The 18,644-nt window shown below is 33.1% G+C and overlaps 1 protein-coding gene across 1 annotated transcript in view; it reads right to left on the reverse strand.

Annotated features, from left to right (window-relative positions):
- SOS2 (SOS Ras/Rho guanine nucleotide exchange factor 2) overlaps nucleotides 1-18,644 on the reverse strand; it is a 103,848-nt gene that overhangs the window by 15,531 nt on the left and 69,673 nt on the right. Inside the window, exons 12-18 of the mRNA XM_082617948.1 lie at nucleotides 18,384-18,506; nucleotides 13,806-13,909; nucleotides 11,945-12,167; nucleotides 8,189-8,308; nucleotides 7,857-8,019; nucleotides 3,583-3,700; nucleotides 2,461-2,633 (exon numbers count right to left, since the gene is read on the reverse strand). Coding sequence (XP_082474074.1) covers nucleotides 2,461-2,633; nucleotides 3,583-3,700; nucleotides 7,857-8,019; nucleotides 8,189-8,308; nucleotides 11,945-12,167; nucleotides 13,806-13,909; nucleotides 18,384-18,506 — 1,024 coding nt within the window. The remainder of the gene's footprint in view (nucleotides 1-2,460; nucleotides 2,634-3,582; nucleotides 3,701-7,856; nucleotides 8,020-8,188; nucleotides 8,309-11,944; nucleotides 12,168-13,805; nucleotides 13,910-18,383; nucleotides 18,507-18,644) is intronic.

The raw sequence follows: 18,644 nt of genomic DNA on the forward strand, positions 1-18,644 counted from the left end.
GTTTGTTGGCAATCTGTATGTCTTCTGTGGAGAAATGTCTATTTAGGTCTACTGCCCATTTTTGGATTGGGTTGTGTGTTTTTTTTATATTGAGCTGCATGAGCTGCTTATAAAATACAAGTTTTTAAGTAAAAAATTTAGATGATTTAACAAAGTACAAAAAAATAAACAGTAATCTCACCAACCAGAGATCGCACTGTTAACATTTTACTATTGGAATATCCTTCCAATGTTTTAACTCTGTGTGTGAATATATGCACATATACATATATTGAAATTTTTTTCCTGCAAAATTGGGATCCAACATAGCTATTTTTAGCCTTTTGAAAGTATTCAATTAATTTTTTTCTGTATGGTTTATTTACTTTAAATTATACAAATTTTAACTATATAATACTTCATCAGATGGATGTTCCAGAATTTATTTCACCAATTTCCATATAGGTAGTAACCCACATAGGTGTTTTCTAATTCTTTGCTATTATAGTAATAATTATTGTTATTATCAACTCCTTGTGCATAAATTTTTCTGTGCATTTCTGATGGCTTCCTTAGAAAAATTTCTGACAAGCAAATTACTGGATTTAGCTTTATTTAATTTTGAAGTAGCTTAGAAGCATATATACAAATAAGTTCTGGGTTTTAGCTTTAGCAGTAGGCAAAATGAGCTTTAGAATTTCTAGTATAAAATTCTTCCATTTTTCAGGCATTCTGCCAATTTCAAGAAAATGATATTACTCCTTTAACAATATTGAAACAATTTATTCTTTTTTTTTTTTTTTTTTTTTTTTTTGCGGTACGCAGGCCTCTCACTGTTGTGGCCTCTCCCGTTGCGGAGCACAGGCTCCGGACGCGCAGGCTCAGCGGCCATGGCTCACGGGCCCAGCCACTCCGCGGCATGTGGGATCCTCCCGGACCGGGGCACGAACCCATGTCCCCTGCATCGGCAGGCGGACTCTCAACCACTGCGCCACCACGGAAGCCCGAAACAATTTATTCTTATATTCAGGTTAGCTAAATTAAATCAAATGGACCAACAGTAATTTAATGACTTTTATGAAGTTATAATTGTGATTTTCTTATCCTTTACTCTATTTTTTAAATACTATTTAGTTTGGCTAACTATGCTTTGAAAGTGATTAGCTACTTTATCTACTTTTTAAACTTACTTTGAGTCAATCTATAAAGAAAGCATTCTCTGCCCCTAACCCCCAAAAGAATGCTTTGAACAACAGTAGGATGTCTAGATTGGATCACAGAAACCTATTAGGAATTACTGAGATATGAATGCTAAAATTACTATTTTAATTATACCCAGCTACAATGTAACATTATTTTGGGGAGGAAATACAGTGTGAACTCTAATCTGGGCTTCAAGAACATTTCTTTTTTTTTTTTGGCTGCACCATGCAGCTTGTGAGATCTTAGTTCCCCAACTTGGGATTGAACCCAGGCCCTCATCTGTGAGAGCACAGAGTCTTAACCACTGGACCGCCAGGGAATTCCCTCAAGAACATTTCTTTAGCCCTATGAAGCACCACATCACAGAGGGTTGGCTAAATAGTGAGAGAAGGGGATGAAATAGGTGACAATTTTCTTTAGAGCAAGTATCTGTCTGTATTTTCATAATGGTGTATACTTCAGTTCATTTTTTCTTAGGACTTTAGGGTTCTTTGTTTTGAACTTGGAACAAAGAATAGTTACCATCTTACAGTTTAGGAGGGTGGGAATGATAGTGACCATTTTCACTCAACATGCCCAACCTGCAGACTACATCTGAAAGTGTAGCACAATTTTTAATGTGAAAGGTGAACTTATTCTGATAGTTATCATATGTTCTGAATTTCAAATAAGTATAATACAATAAAACTCACTATAAACATAATACCATAATTTACTCTAATTTAGAAGATATTTCACATCTTATAGTACCACAGAATCAATATTATGAAACTATTGCTCAAAACAGAACACCAAGTGAGAAAATGTTTTAAAAAAATCATTTTTTACTACGCATATATACACACCACTCTCCCAACCCCTTCCCCTATTTAAATGCAATGTTCTTATAAAGGGATTAATTACTTAATGTTACATTGGCACATATAAAATATCTAAAATGTCTATCAATCAATGATAGTACTGGTAGTGGATTTTCTTTTTACTGTGTGGACATCAGAAAGCTTCTTTCATTCCACTTTGTCATTCATTTTTTGAAAGGGCTACATAAACCAGCTGCACAAAGAAACAACAATGTCAAGACAAAGTGCCTAATAATATTAATAACTGCAGACTGCTAGTGCAGAATATCTAATATTCACCACTTCTATCTATTGATAAATTAACTCATACTATTTTCATAGCAAAATAAAGATCATAATGTATGGTTATGCCATATCTTAGAGAGGGCAGAGGATTTAACATGTTCTCTTTTTAAAGAAAAGCAAAGAAAATATTTACCCTCATTTCTGGTTCTATCCGTAAACAGTAAGGTTGATTCTGATATTGCTGAATTTCTCCAGTAATTTCAGCTACTTTCCTCCTCTTACTGAAATTGATTAAATCTTTCCCTTTCTTTTTTAAAAAATCATTATTCCCTTCTTCAGTCTTCAGAATATTTGTTAAATATATTCCTAGTAAAAAAAAGTATTTGAAGAAGTTTTAAAATTGGTTACTTAACCATTTGGGAAAACAATTGATCTAGTAAAGTCAAAAGACATCCTATAATACAGCAGTTCTTACTACTAAAATCTCTGATATATTTAATCATCAATTTTACATTAAGAATTTTTTTACATGGATGGAAACAATTTAAAATTGAAAGAAAACTAGGGTTTATAAAGAGCTTAATTTGCCATTTCTTAGTCTAACAGCCTAAAATAAAAGGGAGGATTCATTCACAAAGTCTAAATTTTAAGTGTTAAATCTATTCTAGCCATTTTAATATTTACTTATAAATCTTTAATGCCAATGATCTTAAATGATTACTGATCAATAAATTAATTTTAAGCCAATTCTGGTTAATAAGACTACAAATTTATAAACTAATTCTGCCCTCCCAAAGCCCATAAATTAGATAGAAAAGAATTATTCTTCAGTTTTGGACCGGAAGAAAATCTTCAGTTCCTCTTTCATGCATAATTACTGATTCATTTAAATCAGTGACTCTCAGCTGGGGGCAATTTTGTCCCCCAGAGGATAGATATCTGGGAATGCCTGGAGACATTTTTGGTGCATGCTATGGTTTGAATGTTTGAATGTTCAACATTCATACGTTGAAATCCTAATGCCCACTGTGACAGAATGAGGAGGTTAGGCCTTTGAGAGGTGCCCTCATGAATGAGACTACCGGTCTTAGAGGTCTCACAGAGCTCCTTACAACTCTACGAGGTAATTACTAGAATCTTCACTATATAGATAGAGTTTACATACAGAGTTTAGGTTTTATTTATCAATATAGAAAGCTAATAAAAGCAGATGTGCTCAGATATAAAATCAGGACAATCTGCTTCTAGAGGCTGGTCTCTTTTCACTATATAAAAAACTTTCCCTCAAAATATAAATCCATTTTTAGTAACTTACCAAAAAAAGGCACACAAGGTGGATTGATTGACTTAAGTTTCACTAGATATTTTTTAAAATGATCTTGACTTAATTCCACAGCTTCATCCAAAATCTTCCTTTTTCTTTCCTGCAATGCCTTTAAAATATATAAACTGAGCATAATTTGCTTTTTTACAATTCAATCATATTTTATAGATGCAGAGCTTTCAATTTTAAAATTTTGCAAATATTTGAAAAACAATTTTTTAAATTAAGAGATGAGTAGTATTTTTACCTGCACTTGCTGGAAATGATTTCTTATCTATAAATATAAAACTTTAAAACTTTTTTTTTCTAATATAAATTAGAGGATTAAACAATAAAAAAATCTTCCACAGGATATTATTAGTTATAATCCTGATTAGCCAGAGTTTCAAGTTATAGCTGTTGGAGAAAAATATAATCCCATGGCATTCAAATATTTTTCCACTGTAAGATCTTTTGGGGCTAAAGGTAATAAGGTTTTGGTAAAGAGGAGAAGGTTGTGGGAGGGAGACAAGAACTGAACAAAAATGTAGTAAACCAAGTAAGCAGTCATTTATTTTATATTTCATTATTACATTTTTAATTAAAAATGAATTATTTTATTTTAAACCTGATAGATACACACACACACAAACTGACAGCAAACGTTATACTTGATGGAAAACCATTCAACTCATTTCCTTTTTTTTTTTTTTTTAAAGATTTTTTTTGATGTGGACCACTTTCAAAGTCTTTACTGAATTTGCTACAACACTGCTTCTGTTCCACGCGCCGGCCCTTTGGCTGTGAGGCATGCGGGACCCCAGCTCCGCAAGCAGGGACCACTCACTCACCCCCCACACACTGGAAGGCGAAGTCCCAACTACTGGACTGCCAGGGAAGTCCCTCAACTCATTCCTTTTAACTTAAGGAAAAGGCAAAGGTGACTGCACTGTAACTTTTTTTTTTTCTTTTTTTTTTTTTTTTTTGCTGTATGCGGGCCTCTCACTGCTGTGGCCTCTCCCGTTGCGGAGCACAGGCTCCGGACGCGCAGGCCCAGCGGCCACGGCCCACGGGCCCAGCCGCTCCGCGGCATATGGGATCCTCCCAGACCGGGGCACGAACCCGCATCCCCTGCATCGGCAGGCGGACTCTCAACCACTGCGCCACCAGGGAGGCCCTGCATTGTAACTTTTATTCAGTACTATACGGAAGTCCTAACTAGAATGGACAAGAAAAATAAATAAAAGACTAGGGATTGACAAGAAAAACTGTCAGTATTCACAGAGGAAATGATTGTCTGTGAAGACATGAAATAAATCTACAAATAGAATGTTAATGAGAGAATGTAGCAATGTTGCTGGATATAAAATCAATAGGCAAAAATCAACTGCATTTCTAGATATCATCAACAAAGAAAACAAGATTATTAAAATATTCTAATATAAATGTAACAAAAGATGTGAGATCTTCATCAAGAAAACCATAAACTTTATTAAATAAATAAATAAATGGAGAGATACACAATGTTCATAGTTGGGAAAACTCATTATTGTAAAAATGTCAGTTCTTCATAATTGATTTATAGAGCCAGTATAATTCTTACCAAAACCCCAACCTTTAAAATAATTAAACTTAAAATGATTCTAAAATTTATATAATAGCAAGGGATCAAGAGTAAGTCACTCTTGGGAATTTCCTGGCAGGCTAGTGGTTAGGACTCGGCACTTTCACTGCCAGGGCCCAGGTTCAATCCCTGGTCAGAGAACTAAAAAAAAAAAAAAAAAGAGTAAGTCACTTTTGAAAAAGAATGATTGGTGGGGACTTGCCCTACTATACTGTATCAAGAACTAGTATAAAATTATGGTAATTTAAACATGTGGCACTAGCAAAGTAATAATCAAATACATCAAAGGAACAGGATAGAGGGACCAAAAACAGACCCACACATTTATGGATACTCAACTTATGATACAGCTGACACTACAGATCAATGGAGAAAGAATGGACTTTGAATAAATGTGTGAGATCAACTGGCTAGCCAAATGGAAATTAGATTCCATACTCAAAACTCATTTCCAGCTGGATTAAGGACTTAATGAGAAAGATAAAACATTAAGGTAACAGAGGAGGATCTATTATACAAGACACCAAAAAGCACAAATTACAAAGGAAAAAAATAAGTAAATGTGACATTAAGAATTTTTGTTCATCAAAAGACATCATAAAAAATGGTGAAAATAGCAGCTTCAATCTGGAAAAAGATATTTACAACACACATAACTGACAAAGGATTAAAATCCAGTATATGAGAGAACTCATACAAATTCATTAGAAAAACTCAACCAAAAATAAAAAATTTCCACAATACAAAGAACCAACAAAACATCTTAAAAGAGGTTCAAACTCATTAGAAATTAGGGAATTATAAACCCACACCACAAGACTAGAAAAATAAAGAGAACTGACAATATCAAGTGTTCGCAAGAATGTGGAACAACCAGAATTCAAGCTTCTGGTGGGAGTATAAACTGGTATGATTAATACTTGAGAAAACAATTGGGCATTATCTATTCTATCATCCAATAATTCTACTCCTAGGTATACAACTTAAGAGAAATTTGTGCATGTAAGCACCAGGATAGATGCAGAAAATGTTTATGGCAATATTACTGATAATAGTGCCACACTAGAAACAATCCAAATGACCATTAGCTAACTAACTAATAAATAAATAAGCAAATAAAGAAATAAATTTTGGTAAAGTTATTTCTAAAATATGATACAGCTATAAAAAAAGAATGAACTACAGTTAAAAGAAACAACATGGATGAATTTTAGGAATATAATGTTGGGTAAAAAAAGTCTTAGAAGAATTATATTCATATATAATTAAGAAACATGCAAAATGAAACAACACTGTTTAGAGATACAAACAGTAAAACTATAGAAAAAAGCAAGAGAATGATAAGCACAAGATTCAGCATAGTAGCTGGCTCTGAAGGGGCAAGGAAGGGGAGGGATTGGGAGGGGTTCTTAAACTGGATGCCAGGTAAACAGGTATTCTTTGTATTTTTATTCTTTATACCATGTACCTATTTTTATAAATACTGTTGAATATAAATATTCAACTTTTAAGAAGCTAAAGCTTAACGTCTCAAAATGAATACACTCCTTCAGAGTTTTCAAAATGAGAATTGAAATTATTAGTCTATTAGATAGATTATTTGGCAATATTTGACTATTAATATCTTTAATATAAATAAGTCCATACAAATCAATAACATGCAAACACCCAAACAGAAAAACACACACATGAAATCAGTCTAACCCTCCACTCCCCTCTCATCACAACCCATGGTAAGAACCAATGTGAAGAGAAGAGTACGTATCCTTCCACACTCTTCTCGATGCTTGTGCAGCTCACTTACATGTTTACAGTTTGTTCTGTTTTGTTCCATCAAAATGAAATCATATTAATTTTTCTAAAGATTTTTTAAATAGCTTTTCCCCTAAATGTCACAACTATTCTTCCAAGACAATATACACAGCTTCTATTCACTTTTTTTCTGTAGCTAACCAATATTCTACGCCATAGGTATAGGATAACATACTCAATCATTCTCCTACTGATGGACACAGGTTGTTTCTAGTTTTCTGCGACTACAATTACTGCTGCAGAAACTAGATCTTTGTACCTTAACTTTATAATCCACTGTTTTTATTTCTGGGTCCAAAAGTATCTGTATTTTAACATATACTGCCAGATTACTTTCTAGTAATATTGTAAAAGTTCACATTCCCAAAGGCAAATATATTTGCATGGCTGAGTCTCTAACTTTTCTATACTTTCTATATCTTCTGAATTTTCAATGATAAACACTAAGCATACACAATTTTATAATTTAAAAAAAAACTAAGTTCTAGAAAGCATTCTCTCCATGTTACTCTTTCTTTGACTATATACTACCGGTGATTAAAGTAATTTGTACATTTATATTTAAAATTCTTTGTCATTTATTTGAAACAATCAATGTACCACTGAAAATATCCATTTGGAACTTCATTACATTTAGGTAAGCATATTAAACAGTCACAAAATTCATATTCTTTGATGAATTCTAGGCTCACTTATATTGATATATTTTCTAATATTGTGATATCACTGTGTTTAAGGAGTAAGATGGATTTATAAAGGATTTACTCAAAAAGATCAGTGGTAGAAGGAATCTCTTTCACATTATTTTATCTCCCCCCAAAAGGATAAACTATTTAAGCCTAAAACTTACCTCAAAGGTATGATCTAGTCTATAGACTGATACTGAATTTACTGCACTGACGATCTCTAATACACCATTGAAATTATTCAAATCTTGAAAAACTTGCAGAATTTCTATAATTCTACTTAGTACTGCCACCCGTTCCTCAAAATTTTCCGCTTCCACAATACACCTAACCAAAAAAAAGAAGAAAACAGAAAATCATGGCTTAGAAAGCAAGTTCCTTGTTTCACATAGAAAAGAAGAAATATATTTTCAACCACAATTTTTGCTTATATATGACTTAATATTATAGAAGTATAACATTAAGAAGTAATAAGACAAAGTAAATAAAAACTTACTTTTCAAACCAGAGAGTGAGATTTGTGGTGTGGCGAATCATTTTTAATAAATTTGGAGAATTTATTTCTTTATCTTCTTTGGTCCATACACTCCCTACAAGTTCAGAAGGTTGAACTTTCCTGTGGAAGCAAAAATCAATGCACTTAACCTACAAAGGATTAGTATCAAAATTATTTAAAGGTCTCCTAAAACTTAATAAGAAAAAGATGAGTCTAAAAGATAAAGGAACAAACATAGAAGCAGGTAATTCACAGAGAAACAGAACTGAATAGCCACGAACATGAAAAAATACTTTAACTCTTACTCAGGGAAAAGAACATTAAACCACAAGGAAATCCCAATTTATTCCTATCACACTAACAGAAGTGTAATACCAAATGGGTAAAAATGTGGATAAAAAGGGAACTCTCCATCACTGATGTGCAAGTAAAAATTGATACAACCATTTTGTAAAATAATTTGGCAATATCTCATAATACTGAAAATCTACATACTAGATTACACAGCAATTGTACACCTCGGTATATATTCTAGATACAACAGTTTATAAGAAAACATTTTTAAGAATGTTCAGTCAAGCATTGTTTCCAAGAGTGAAAAATCCCAAACAATCTAAAGGCTCCTCATCAAGAGACTGGATAAACTGTGGAGTGAGTATTCATACAATGGAATACAATATAGCAATTAAAATAAGCAAACTAGAGCTATACTCAGCAACTTGAACAAATGCTAGAATCAATTTAAGTAAAAAACAAGTCACAGAATGATATATCAGTATAAACAGCCTTAAAATGTGCAAAATAATGCTACATATTGTTTATGAATGTGTGTATGTGTATAAATTATAAAGACATATATAGGAATAGTAAATACCAAATATAAGATAGTGGTTATCCTTTGGAAGAAAGAAGAGAAATGGGATTAGAGAGAATTACACAAAGGGTTTCAATTTTATTTGTAATGCTTTTGTTGCTGATGAACCCTCATTGTATTATCTTCTATATTTTTTTAATACCTGAAATACTGAATAAAAAATCAGATGGAAGAGCAGATTAAATCACTGTATACAGTGATTCAGGATTACATAATTTTTAAAAAATTCACCATTGGCATTGCCATCACTGTCCTACAGACTTGGCTATTATAATTATAAAAAAGTTCAGTAGATTTGAGTGTAAATGGGTACTTTGAACAGTCTTGGAAGTAAGTTTTCTTAAGTGGTTCTATTATTTCACCAGAAATTAGTTTACAAAGAGTGTCAGTATTTTACATATGGTACCATTCTTCCATAATACACATATCACTTAACAAAGGTATTTCTATGTTCTGAAAGTAGGTCCACATAGAGGTAAGTGCTCCCTTATTCCTGATGTCCATTCATGTAACACTATAAGGAAAAACCTAATTCTGTACTACTTGCTTTATCTAAGGAATAAGTCCCTTCATTCCCACCTATCACAAATCCCACAGTAAATAAGCAACTTAAGTGCCCATCAATAGATGAATGGATAAAGAATTTGTGAGATACACACACACACACACACACACACAAATACTACTCAGCCATAAAAAAGAAAGAAATTCTGCCATTTACAACAACATGGATGAACCTAGAGGATATTATGCTAAGTGAAAGAAGTCAGACAAAGAAAGACAAATACTGTATGTTATCATTTATATATGGAATCTAAAAATATAACAAACAAGTGAATATAACAAACAAACAGACTCAGATATAGAGAACAAACTCGTGGTTACCAGTAGGAAGAGAGAAGGGAGAGGGGCAAATTAGGGGGAGGGAATTAAGAGGTAACAAAGTACTATGTATAAAATAAATAAACTACAAAGATATATAGCACAGGTAATACAGCCAGTATTTTATAGCAACTTTAAATAAAATAGCCACAAAAATATTGAATCACTATAGTGTACAACTGAAACTAATATAATATTGTGTATCAACTATACTTCAATTTAAAAAACTGTGTTTTCCTACAAAAATTCCCACAATATCAACAAAAACCACCTGAACTCCAAATTACTTAAAATATAACATGACACTCTGAATGAGATGGTAACAAACTCAGATGGGTGTGCTAAATTCTGAACAGCACAGTCAGGGAAAATCAGAAACCCAATTCTAAAGAAGGTAAAGTTTTATATCTGGTGCTTTCCCACATTCTCCATTTACACTAAACTTTATATGTTCTTGCTTTTCCCTGTGTAATCCCAGTTTAAAAAAAAAACAATGGCTGCTACTCAGGATAACTTCTTAGGGGTGTTTGCATTTTAAAAGCGGCTCCTGAATGCAGAAAAGTTTTTGATGGAATGATAGTGGTAGGGGTTTATTTTCTGGCTGGGGCTGGCAGGTGGCGATTACCTATAAGGCCTGTACTCTGTTTTTTTTTTTTTTTTTTTTTTGCAAGGCCTCTACTCTTCACAGGAGCCTGGGTCGTAAATGAAAGAAGAAAGCTTAAATTATGAGGTAGATAGGACAGAAAGAGGCTAATGTACTGGGAAGGACAGTGGTTTTAAAAAAATGACAGAGGAATAAGTTGATAATGCAAGTGGAAAAGAGAAAAAACTGTGGTTCGGAAGGTATGAGATGTATGAGTTAGTAATTCTGGAATAAAATTTGGAGTGATGACAAGATTCAGAATATGACCATAGGAAATGTCTGAGTTGGAGTAAAGAATGACATTGGAAGTGATAAAGCCATGAAGCTAAAAGATTAGGTTGTAAATGGGTGATCTGTGTGGATACAGGGGCAGGAACTGCTTTATATATAAAGACAAATGATGCGATACAGATAAAAATAAATAGTCAAGTATATTTCTAGTGATCCTTATAAACAAAAGAAAATGGTTCAGAAGTTTTAAGTATGGTTCATCATCACACTACTTCAAAAATATACTTTTCTTTAAAGTGAATATTGACTTCAAATAGCTAAAGTATTTGAGACTCCTTAAAAGAAGTGAAGAAATCTTTACTCCTCTAAGAATTTTGTTACTCATTTGCCTTGCAAACCTAACCCAGTCAAGCCCCACATTAAAATTTTGATTACAGGGCTTCCCCGGTGGCGCAGTGGTTGGGAGTCCGCCTGCTGATACAGGGGACACGGGTTTGTGCCCCGGTCCAGGAAGATCCCACATGCCGCGGAGCGGCTGGGCCTGTGAGCCATGGCCGCTGAGTCTGCGCGTCTGGAGCCTGTGCTCCGCAACGGGAGAGGCCACAAGAGTGAGAGGCCCGCGTACCTCAAAAAATAATAATAAAATGAAATAAAATAAAAATTTGATTACATATTGAAAAAATTTTTTGATTACATATTTGAAAAAAAAAAGAATAAAACTTAAGTCACTCAATATTCTATTTACTTAGCTGCCCAGAGCCTAGCATCCATACTGACTGTCTTAACGGAACCAACTCAAACTAAAGCAATATGAGAAAGTATTAGGAATAGGAGCTGGGTGACTGTCTATAAAGTGGTTGCTATTGTACTGCATTAGTCTTCTCTCTGCCACTCCTCTTGTGAAGGATTGCTAGGACCTAATCTAGGCCTGAAGAGCAATAATTTATGACTTTCACCTGCAGAACAGACTATAGTTAAAAACTGTGCTATGAACTTTCTTCCCAACACACAAGAACAGATGAAGTATTTTTAAGCACACATGAATAATTTTCAAAATGTTCTGAAAATAGATGGAACTGTTCAAAGTTCTTGAAAACAGAGCAGCGAATTAATGTTAATTGTCTACCTGTAGAGATCAGATTCCAAAAGTGTCAGCTGACGTGCAATTTCTATTGGATGAAGTGTCATGAGATCAAACGTTTCAAACTGCCCTGGTCTGCTGATATGCCATTCAATTGGTGGAGGTGGACTTTCAAAGGTAATATTATGGCTTATTCCATTTGCCTGAGCTTGTTTCTTCCTCTTGATGATCTTAGCAATTGACTCTACCCATTTCTTCATAGTTTTCCCTAGAAAAAGAACACAAACAAAAATGCCCTTTACTTGACAGATATAACTGCAAATCTTCGTATAATCTGTAACTTTCATGCACCTTCAACAACTATCAACTCATGGCACTTTTTGTTTCATCTAACCCCACTCATGTCCGCCCTCTACTCCTTATGTTATTTCAAAGCAAATCTAAGATATCATATAATTTCATTCATATTGAAGTATTACCTAAAAGTTAAAAACTTTAAAATAACCATAATACCATTATCACATATAAAAATGACAATATCTTCTTAATATCATCAAATACCTAGTTAGTATTCACATTTCCCTGATTGTCTCATGTTTTATTACAGTTAGTTTGTATGAAATAGGATCTGAACAAGATCTACATTTTGCATTGAGTCAGTAGGTGTCAAGTCTCCTCTCATCTACAGGTTCCCCTATCATCTCTCATTTTTGCTTGCAATTTATTTGTTGAAATTCACTTGTGGAGTTTCCCAAGTCTGAATTTTGCCAATTCCATCGCTGTGGTATCATTTGCCATGTTTCTCTGTCCCTGTATCTTCTGTAAATCAACACATACAGATTTGATCTGGTCCAGGATAAACTTTCGACATGAATACTTGCAAGACTATTTCTGATAAGAGGCATATAATGTCTCTCTTTTTATGATGTTACTAGGAGGAGTTGAGAAATGGTAATATTCTAATTCTATCATTCCTTCTTCACTTATTAGTTGCAATGCTTCTTTAAAAACTTTCCCTCATCAACTGTTTAGTTATCTTGAGGTATAACTTGTATAGGAAAGGCCTTTAAACAAAATCATTTACTGGCTTTATTCTAATATGTGTGTGTATTTTAGAAGCTTCTTAGATCACATATACTCTAGTGTCTGCATTAAGAACATGAAGTTAAAAATTAACTTAGTACTATAAACAATTTTAAAGCACACATGATAAAAATGTGTTTTAAATATCTCAAAACTGAAACAAAGGAATCACATTCTCTATTTAAAGTAAAATTTGCCTTAAAGAACAAGTAGGAGATGAAAGAAGCTAGACTTAATTATGGTATTCTTAATTAATGCCTTATACTATCAGAGAAAACATGAATTTTCTTGATTCAACAGCATACATTTGATATGTACATTTGTTTAATATTCACCACCTAGAGTTTCATTTCATGGGCTGTGTTCTGAAACTTCAGGTAGGAAACTCCTATCTTTCAGTTGTCAAAAATACACCAAAAACTTTTCCAGGGGAAGTAAATATTATTTAAGAAGCTATTAACCATTCAAAACTGAAGGATAAGATTAAGGAGGAGAAGAAAACAGATTAAATTATACAAATATTCAATTATTTAAAGGAATGGCAACCATGAGATGAGATAACATTAAAGGGCTTAAATTTACTAAAGAGGACTTTTGACTTCTTAAAAAAAAAGATTCTCCTAAAAAACTTCAAAAGGCAAGATTTTAACACTTCAGGTGGTTCTAAACACATGTGAGCTCCTTAGAATCTATAAAAATTATTCCAAATGTTACTTCTGCCTTTTAAAAATGAAAAATAGTTTAGCTTCTTAAATTGAAAGTCATAAATTAAAAAAAAAACCTCATGAAACAGAAGATCCAATCAAATCTTCAAATAATATACCTCTTACACTTGAAATGAAGGATTCTAGTCTTTCAAGCAACTCCAAGTCTCTTTCAAAGTCATAAAAATGGTGTTCAACCCAGTGCCGAAACACATTTAAGATCCTGACAAAATGAAAAGAAACACATTTTAGTGAAACCCAAGCATTCAATTATACTTCTTTCACTTCTCTAATGCCGTGGTGATACTTTTATATACTAGGGCCAACATAACACTCAAGAGAGTCTCTAATTTCTATTTAACTAATACCTTAAGTACTTCAGTAATATGAACTGTTTATTATTCAAAAATTATACTTTAAAAAATTTATAAGCATAAAAATCATGGCTTCTATACTTAATTATCCATTTATGTTCTGGAAAAGTACTTTTTCTTTATTTATATGTAGAAAATTCATACTCTGTATAATACAAAAGCAACTTTTAAGTTCTTCAGTTATAAAAGGATTTTTTAAAAGCCCTAAAATTTGATGTATTTTCCACATAAAATGGAAAACCAACTAAGATGTAGTGTATTTGGTTCTAAATTCAAGTGCTATCATCAAATTCCTATGTAATTTACAGGTAGGTTCACATTCTTTTATTTCAAAAGACAAAAATATTTCTAACAGAGCTATTTTGTTTTACAGTACTTCAAAAATAATTACTTACAGAGATTTAGGCAATAGAGATTTAAGCAACCTATACAAATAAAACATTCCATTCTCCACCACGAAGATACATATAGTGTATATTAATTACATTAGCATTTTTCCTTCATTATTTCAATGAATATTTCTAGTTAATCTTCCCACCCACTGCCCGTGACCCCAGCAACAGTCAGACAATAGTTTTTTTCCCAGACTACGAAACTTTTAAATTACTAATGGTATCTGTAATAAAACAACCTTAAGTGCCTGGTTAGCTCAGTGGCTTAGAGAGTATTTCAAGTGATCACAAAATTGATAGCTTCTAGGCTAACACTAGTTTTCAAATAACTCTGCTTCCATCCTTTCTAATTCCTAGTTTCTACAGAATCTAATGTAATTTAAAAATTATTATCATGTAAAAGAAAAAAAATCTCATCACTAGATTTCACCAAAATTAAGAAAAGTAAGATAATCCAAAGATGGGGAGAAAATATGTGTAAAACATTTATCTGACAAAAGATTGGCATCCAATCCTACTCAATACACTACTACAACTCCATAATGAAAAGACAACTCAATAAAAAATAGGCAGAAGATTTTAATAAAGTCTTGACCAAATAAATACGAATAGCTAATAACAGACAATAAAAAGTTCTCAACATTGCATCATCGAAAAAATACTAATTAAAATCATAAAGAGATATCACTATACCCCACCTGTTTGGCTAAGGTATGAACACTGACATCACTAAATACTGGTAAGGATAAGGAACAAGTGGAACTTCATAAATTGTTGGTGAGAGTATAATATTGTACAATTACTTTGGGAAAAGATTTGGCAGTTTCTTTTAAAATTAAGCACACACCTACCCTATGACCCAGCCTCCCACTTTGAATTATTTACAAGAGATATATGAAAAAATATGTTCACGAAAGACTTACAAACTTCATAGCAGCTTTAATCGTAATAATCAAAAACTGAAAAGAACCCAGGTGTCCTTCAGTGGGAAAGTGAATAAACAAGTTGTGGTATATTCATATAATAGAATACCACCTCAGCAATAAAATAGAACAAACACTGATATAAGCAACAACATGCTCAAAAGCATGTTGAGTGAAAGAAGTCAGACACAAAAGAGTATATAATACACAAATCCATTTATATGAAAGTATAAAACAGGTAAAAGTAATCTATATAGGAAACTGAAAGCTGCTTTGGGCAATGAGAACAAAAACTGATTAGAATGGGCATTAGGGAACTTTGCCGGGTGATAGTAACACCTTATTTTTTTTTTTTTTTTTTGCTGTACGCGGGCCTCTCACTGTTGTGGCCTCTCCCGTTGCGGAGCACAGGCTCCGGACGCACAGGCTCAGCGGCCACGGCTCACGGGCCCAGCCGCTCCGCGGCATATGGGATCCTCCCAGACCGGGGCACGAACCCGTATCCCCTGCATCGGCAGGCGGACTCTCAACCACTGCGCCACCAGGGAGGCCCAAGTAACACCTTATACACCTTGACAGGAGTGTGGATTATAGAGATGTATTTGTTAAAAATTCAGAGTACACTTAACATGTATGTGTTTCATTATATACACATTTTACAACAACACAATAAACAAAAACTGAACTGTTAATTATATACAAACGGAAGTATTTAAAGAGAAATGTGTTTTGAAACATGTCCCCCAAATTAGATGATTAATGGACCAAAAGAAGAATGATAAATCCATAGACCTGTGATAAAATAAGGATAGTAAACTGTTAACAGTAGATCTAGGTGGTAGATTCCTAGGTGGTACAGTTCACTGTAAAATTCTTTCACCTTTGCGTTATGTAAAAATTTTGTAATACAATGTTGGAAAAAGTTACTATCATTATAAAAATTACTATATTGCTAAAAATCCTTCAATGCTTATAGGCCAAGTTTAATAACTTGGCATGGATTTCAAGGCCACTGACAACTCCGCCCATTCCATGTAGTTAATCTAATCTACTACTACCTGCAATACAATTCATTCCTTTTGAGTCATTTTCCTTACCTATTTCCTCTGCACACTACCCTCATTTCTGCCTTCCTGCATTTGTTCATACTATTTCTCACGACTCTGAATACCAACAATCACCTTTCTGCCTATCTATCTAAATCCTATATATCCTTTGGGAGCAATTTCAGATTTTACCTCTTCCAAAATGCTTTCCCTAATTTTCCTGAAATTTTATGAGGATGTATCTTTCTAAGCCACTTAAACACTTGAACATTTAAAGTAGAATAATATACAACTGTTTCATGTATCCCTTTTCCCCAATAAAACTGTAATATCACAGTGGCAAAGAGGATATTCTACGCTCTTTGTTTTTTCGTTTGGCAGCGCTGTGCAGCATGCAGGATCTTAGTTCCCAAACCTGTGCCCCCTGCGATGGTAGGATGGAGTCTTAACCGCTGCACCACCAGGGAAGTCCCTCTATGCTATTTCTGTATTCACTATAGTTACAAGTACAGGACTGAGAACACAGAAAATGCTTAGAAATAAATACTTAAAGAACATAGATGACTGAGAGTCTAATATTATATTCTGCTCTAATATAGCAACCTCATAAATGTGTGCCTCATGTCAAGGGGCTTAATTTGAGTGTGTATTAGTACAAATGCATCACAGCTAGGAGAAAAAAATTAATTACTTCTTTATTGTTCAGGGGTAAATAATCTCATCTTCTTAGGCAAAGAATGACACATTAAAAGTTTTGGCTGAGAGACATATAGTTGGGAGCACTATCATTCCTCTAAAACTGCATTTTTTTGTGGCAATCATCCTGAAAAATAAGCAGTTAATATACTCAGTTTCAAAATGTCAATTTATTCGTTAATACTAATCAAGGAAACAACATTTACAGGGAAAAAATATTTAGATCATATACAATTAATAAGATATCTCAGTTTTCCCATGGAAGAAGGTAGATAATACTTTGGTTTTCACTTGGACTATAAATAGGCCTAATCAAAGGAGCTTCCAATTTTCAATGCTCAGTGAACACTGAAACAAACAAACAAGCACTGGCTTAGGAAGTCAGATATGGATCCTCTCCTGTCACTCCCTTCAAATGACCTATCTCAAATTACTTTATCCTGTTAAAGTTTCAATTTTCTCTTAAACAAAGTGGCAATAGTAATTGTGTTGTGAGGATGAGATAAAAAAGATAAAGCACTTAGGCACACAGAGTAACCTAACAACCAGCAGATGTTATTATCAGATACATTTTTAGAAATTATTAAACAGATAACCAATAAGGACCTACTGAATAGCACAGGGAACTATACTCACTATCTTGTAATAACCTATAATGGAAAAGAATCTAAAAAAGAAAAAAAAAAATATATATATATATAAAAAACTGAATCACTTTGTTGTACACCTGAAACTAACACAAGATTGTAAATTAACTATAGTTCAGTAAAAAATTTTTTAAAAAGAAAAAGCATGAAAAAAAATGATTGAAATGACACTTTTTAGACAAGTAACAAATGTCTATGTATCTTGTGGGAAAAGAGTGAGGAAAGAACTAGAACTTTCATAAATATTATAAATGGTAAAAAAAAAGCCCAGAATTACTAAATGATCACAATGAGATAACGAAGACAAAAAGGGGAGGGGGGATTGACAGTAGGCAAAATTCATATGAAATTTTATTATTTTTATTTATTAGGTACCCTGACCTGCAAGCATAACATATCACATGCTAGAGGTATCTGATGCATATAACACAGTATATTTTAATAATTAATTTTCTTCAGGGAATTAAGAGTAGCTTCACATAAAAAGAACTTTGGAAGTTTAATTTAAACTGCTATGAAATTAATAATACCTACATCTGAATTAAGAGGTAAAAACTTTTGTGCTAACTAAGTATTGAAAATTGAATGGTACATAAAAAATATAATATTCAGGCCAAACCTAAGTTGTACTGGTTGGACGTATTCCTTGCGAAACCTTTTAAGGTCTGCACTGATTGGCTGCTCGCCTTTCTCTACTGCCAATTTATCTGCTTCAGTAGGTTCTGGCTCTGGAATTTCAAATCTAAGAAGAAAAGCAAAATGAGAGAAATTTTTTGTTGTTCATACAGAAATGAGAAAGATTTCAAATACAGCAGAAAAAATATTTTAACTAAGCAACCTTCTTTACTATCACTTATGTGAAAAGTGCAATTACTGATAA

The sequence above is a fragment of the Mesoplodon mirus genome, assembly GCF_964341445.2.
Source record: "Mesoplodon mirus genome assembly, chromosome: 4".
NCBI classification, from domain to species: domain Eukaryota; kingdom Metazoa; phylum Chordata; class Mammalia; order Artiodactyla; family Ziphiidae; genus Mesoplodon; species Mesoplodon mirus.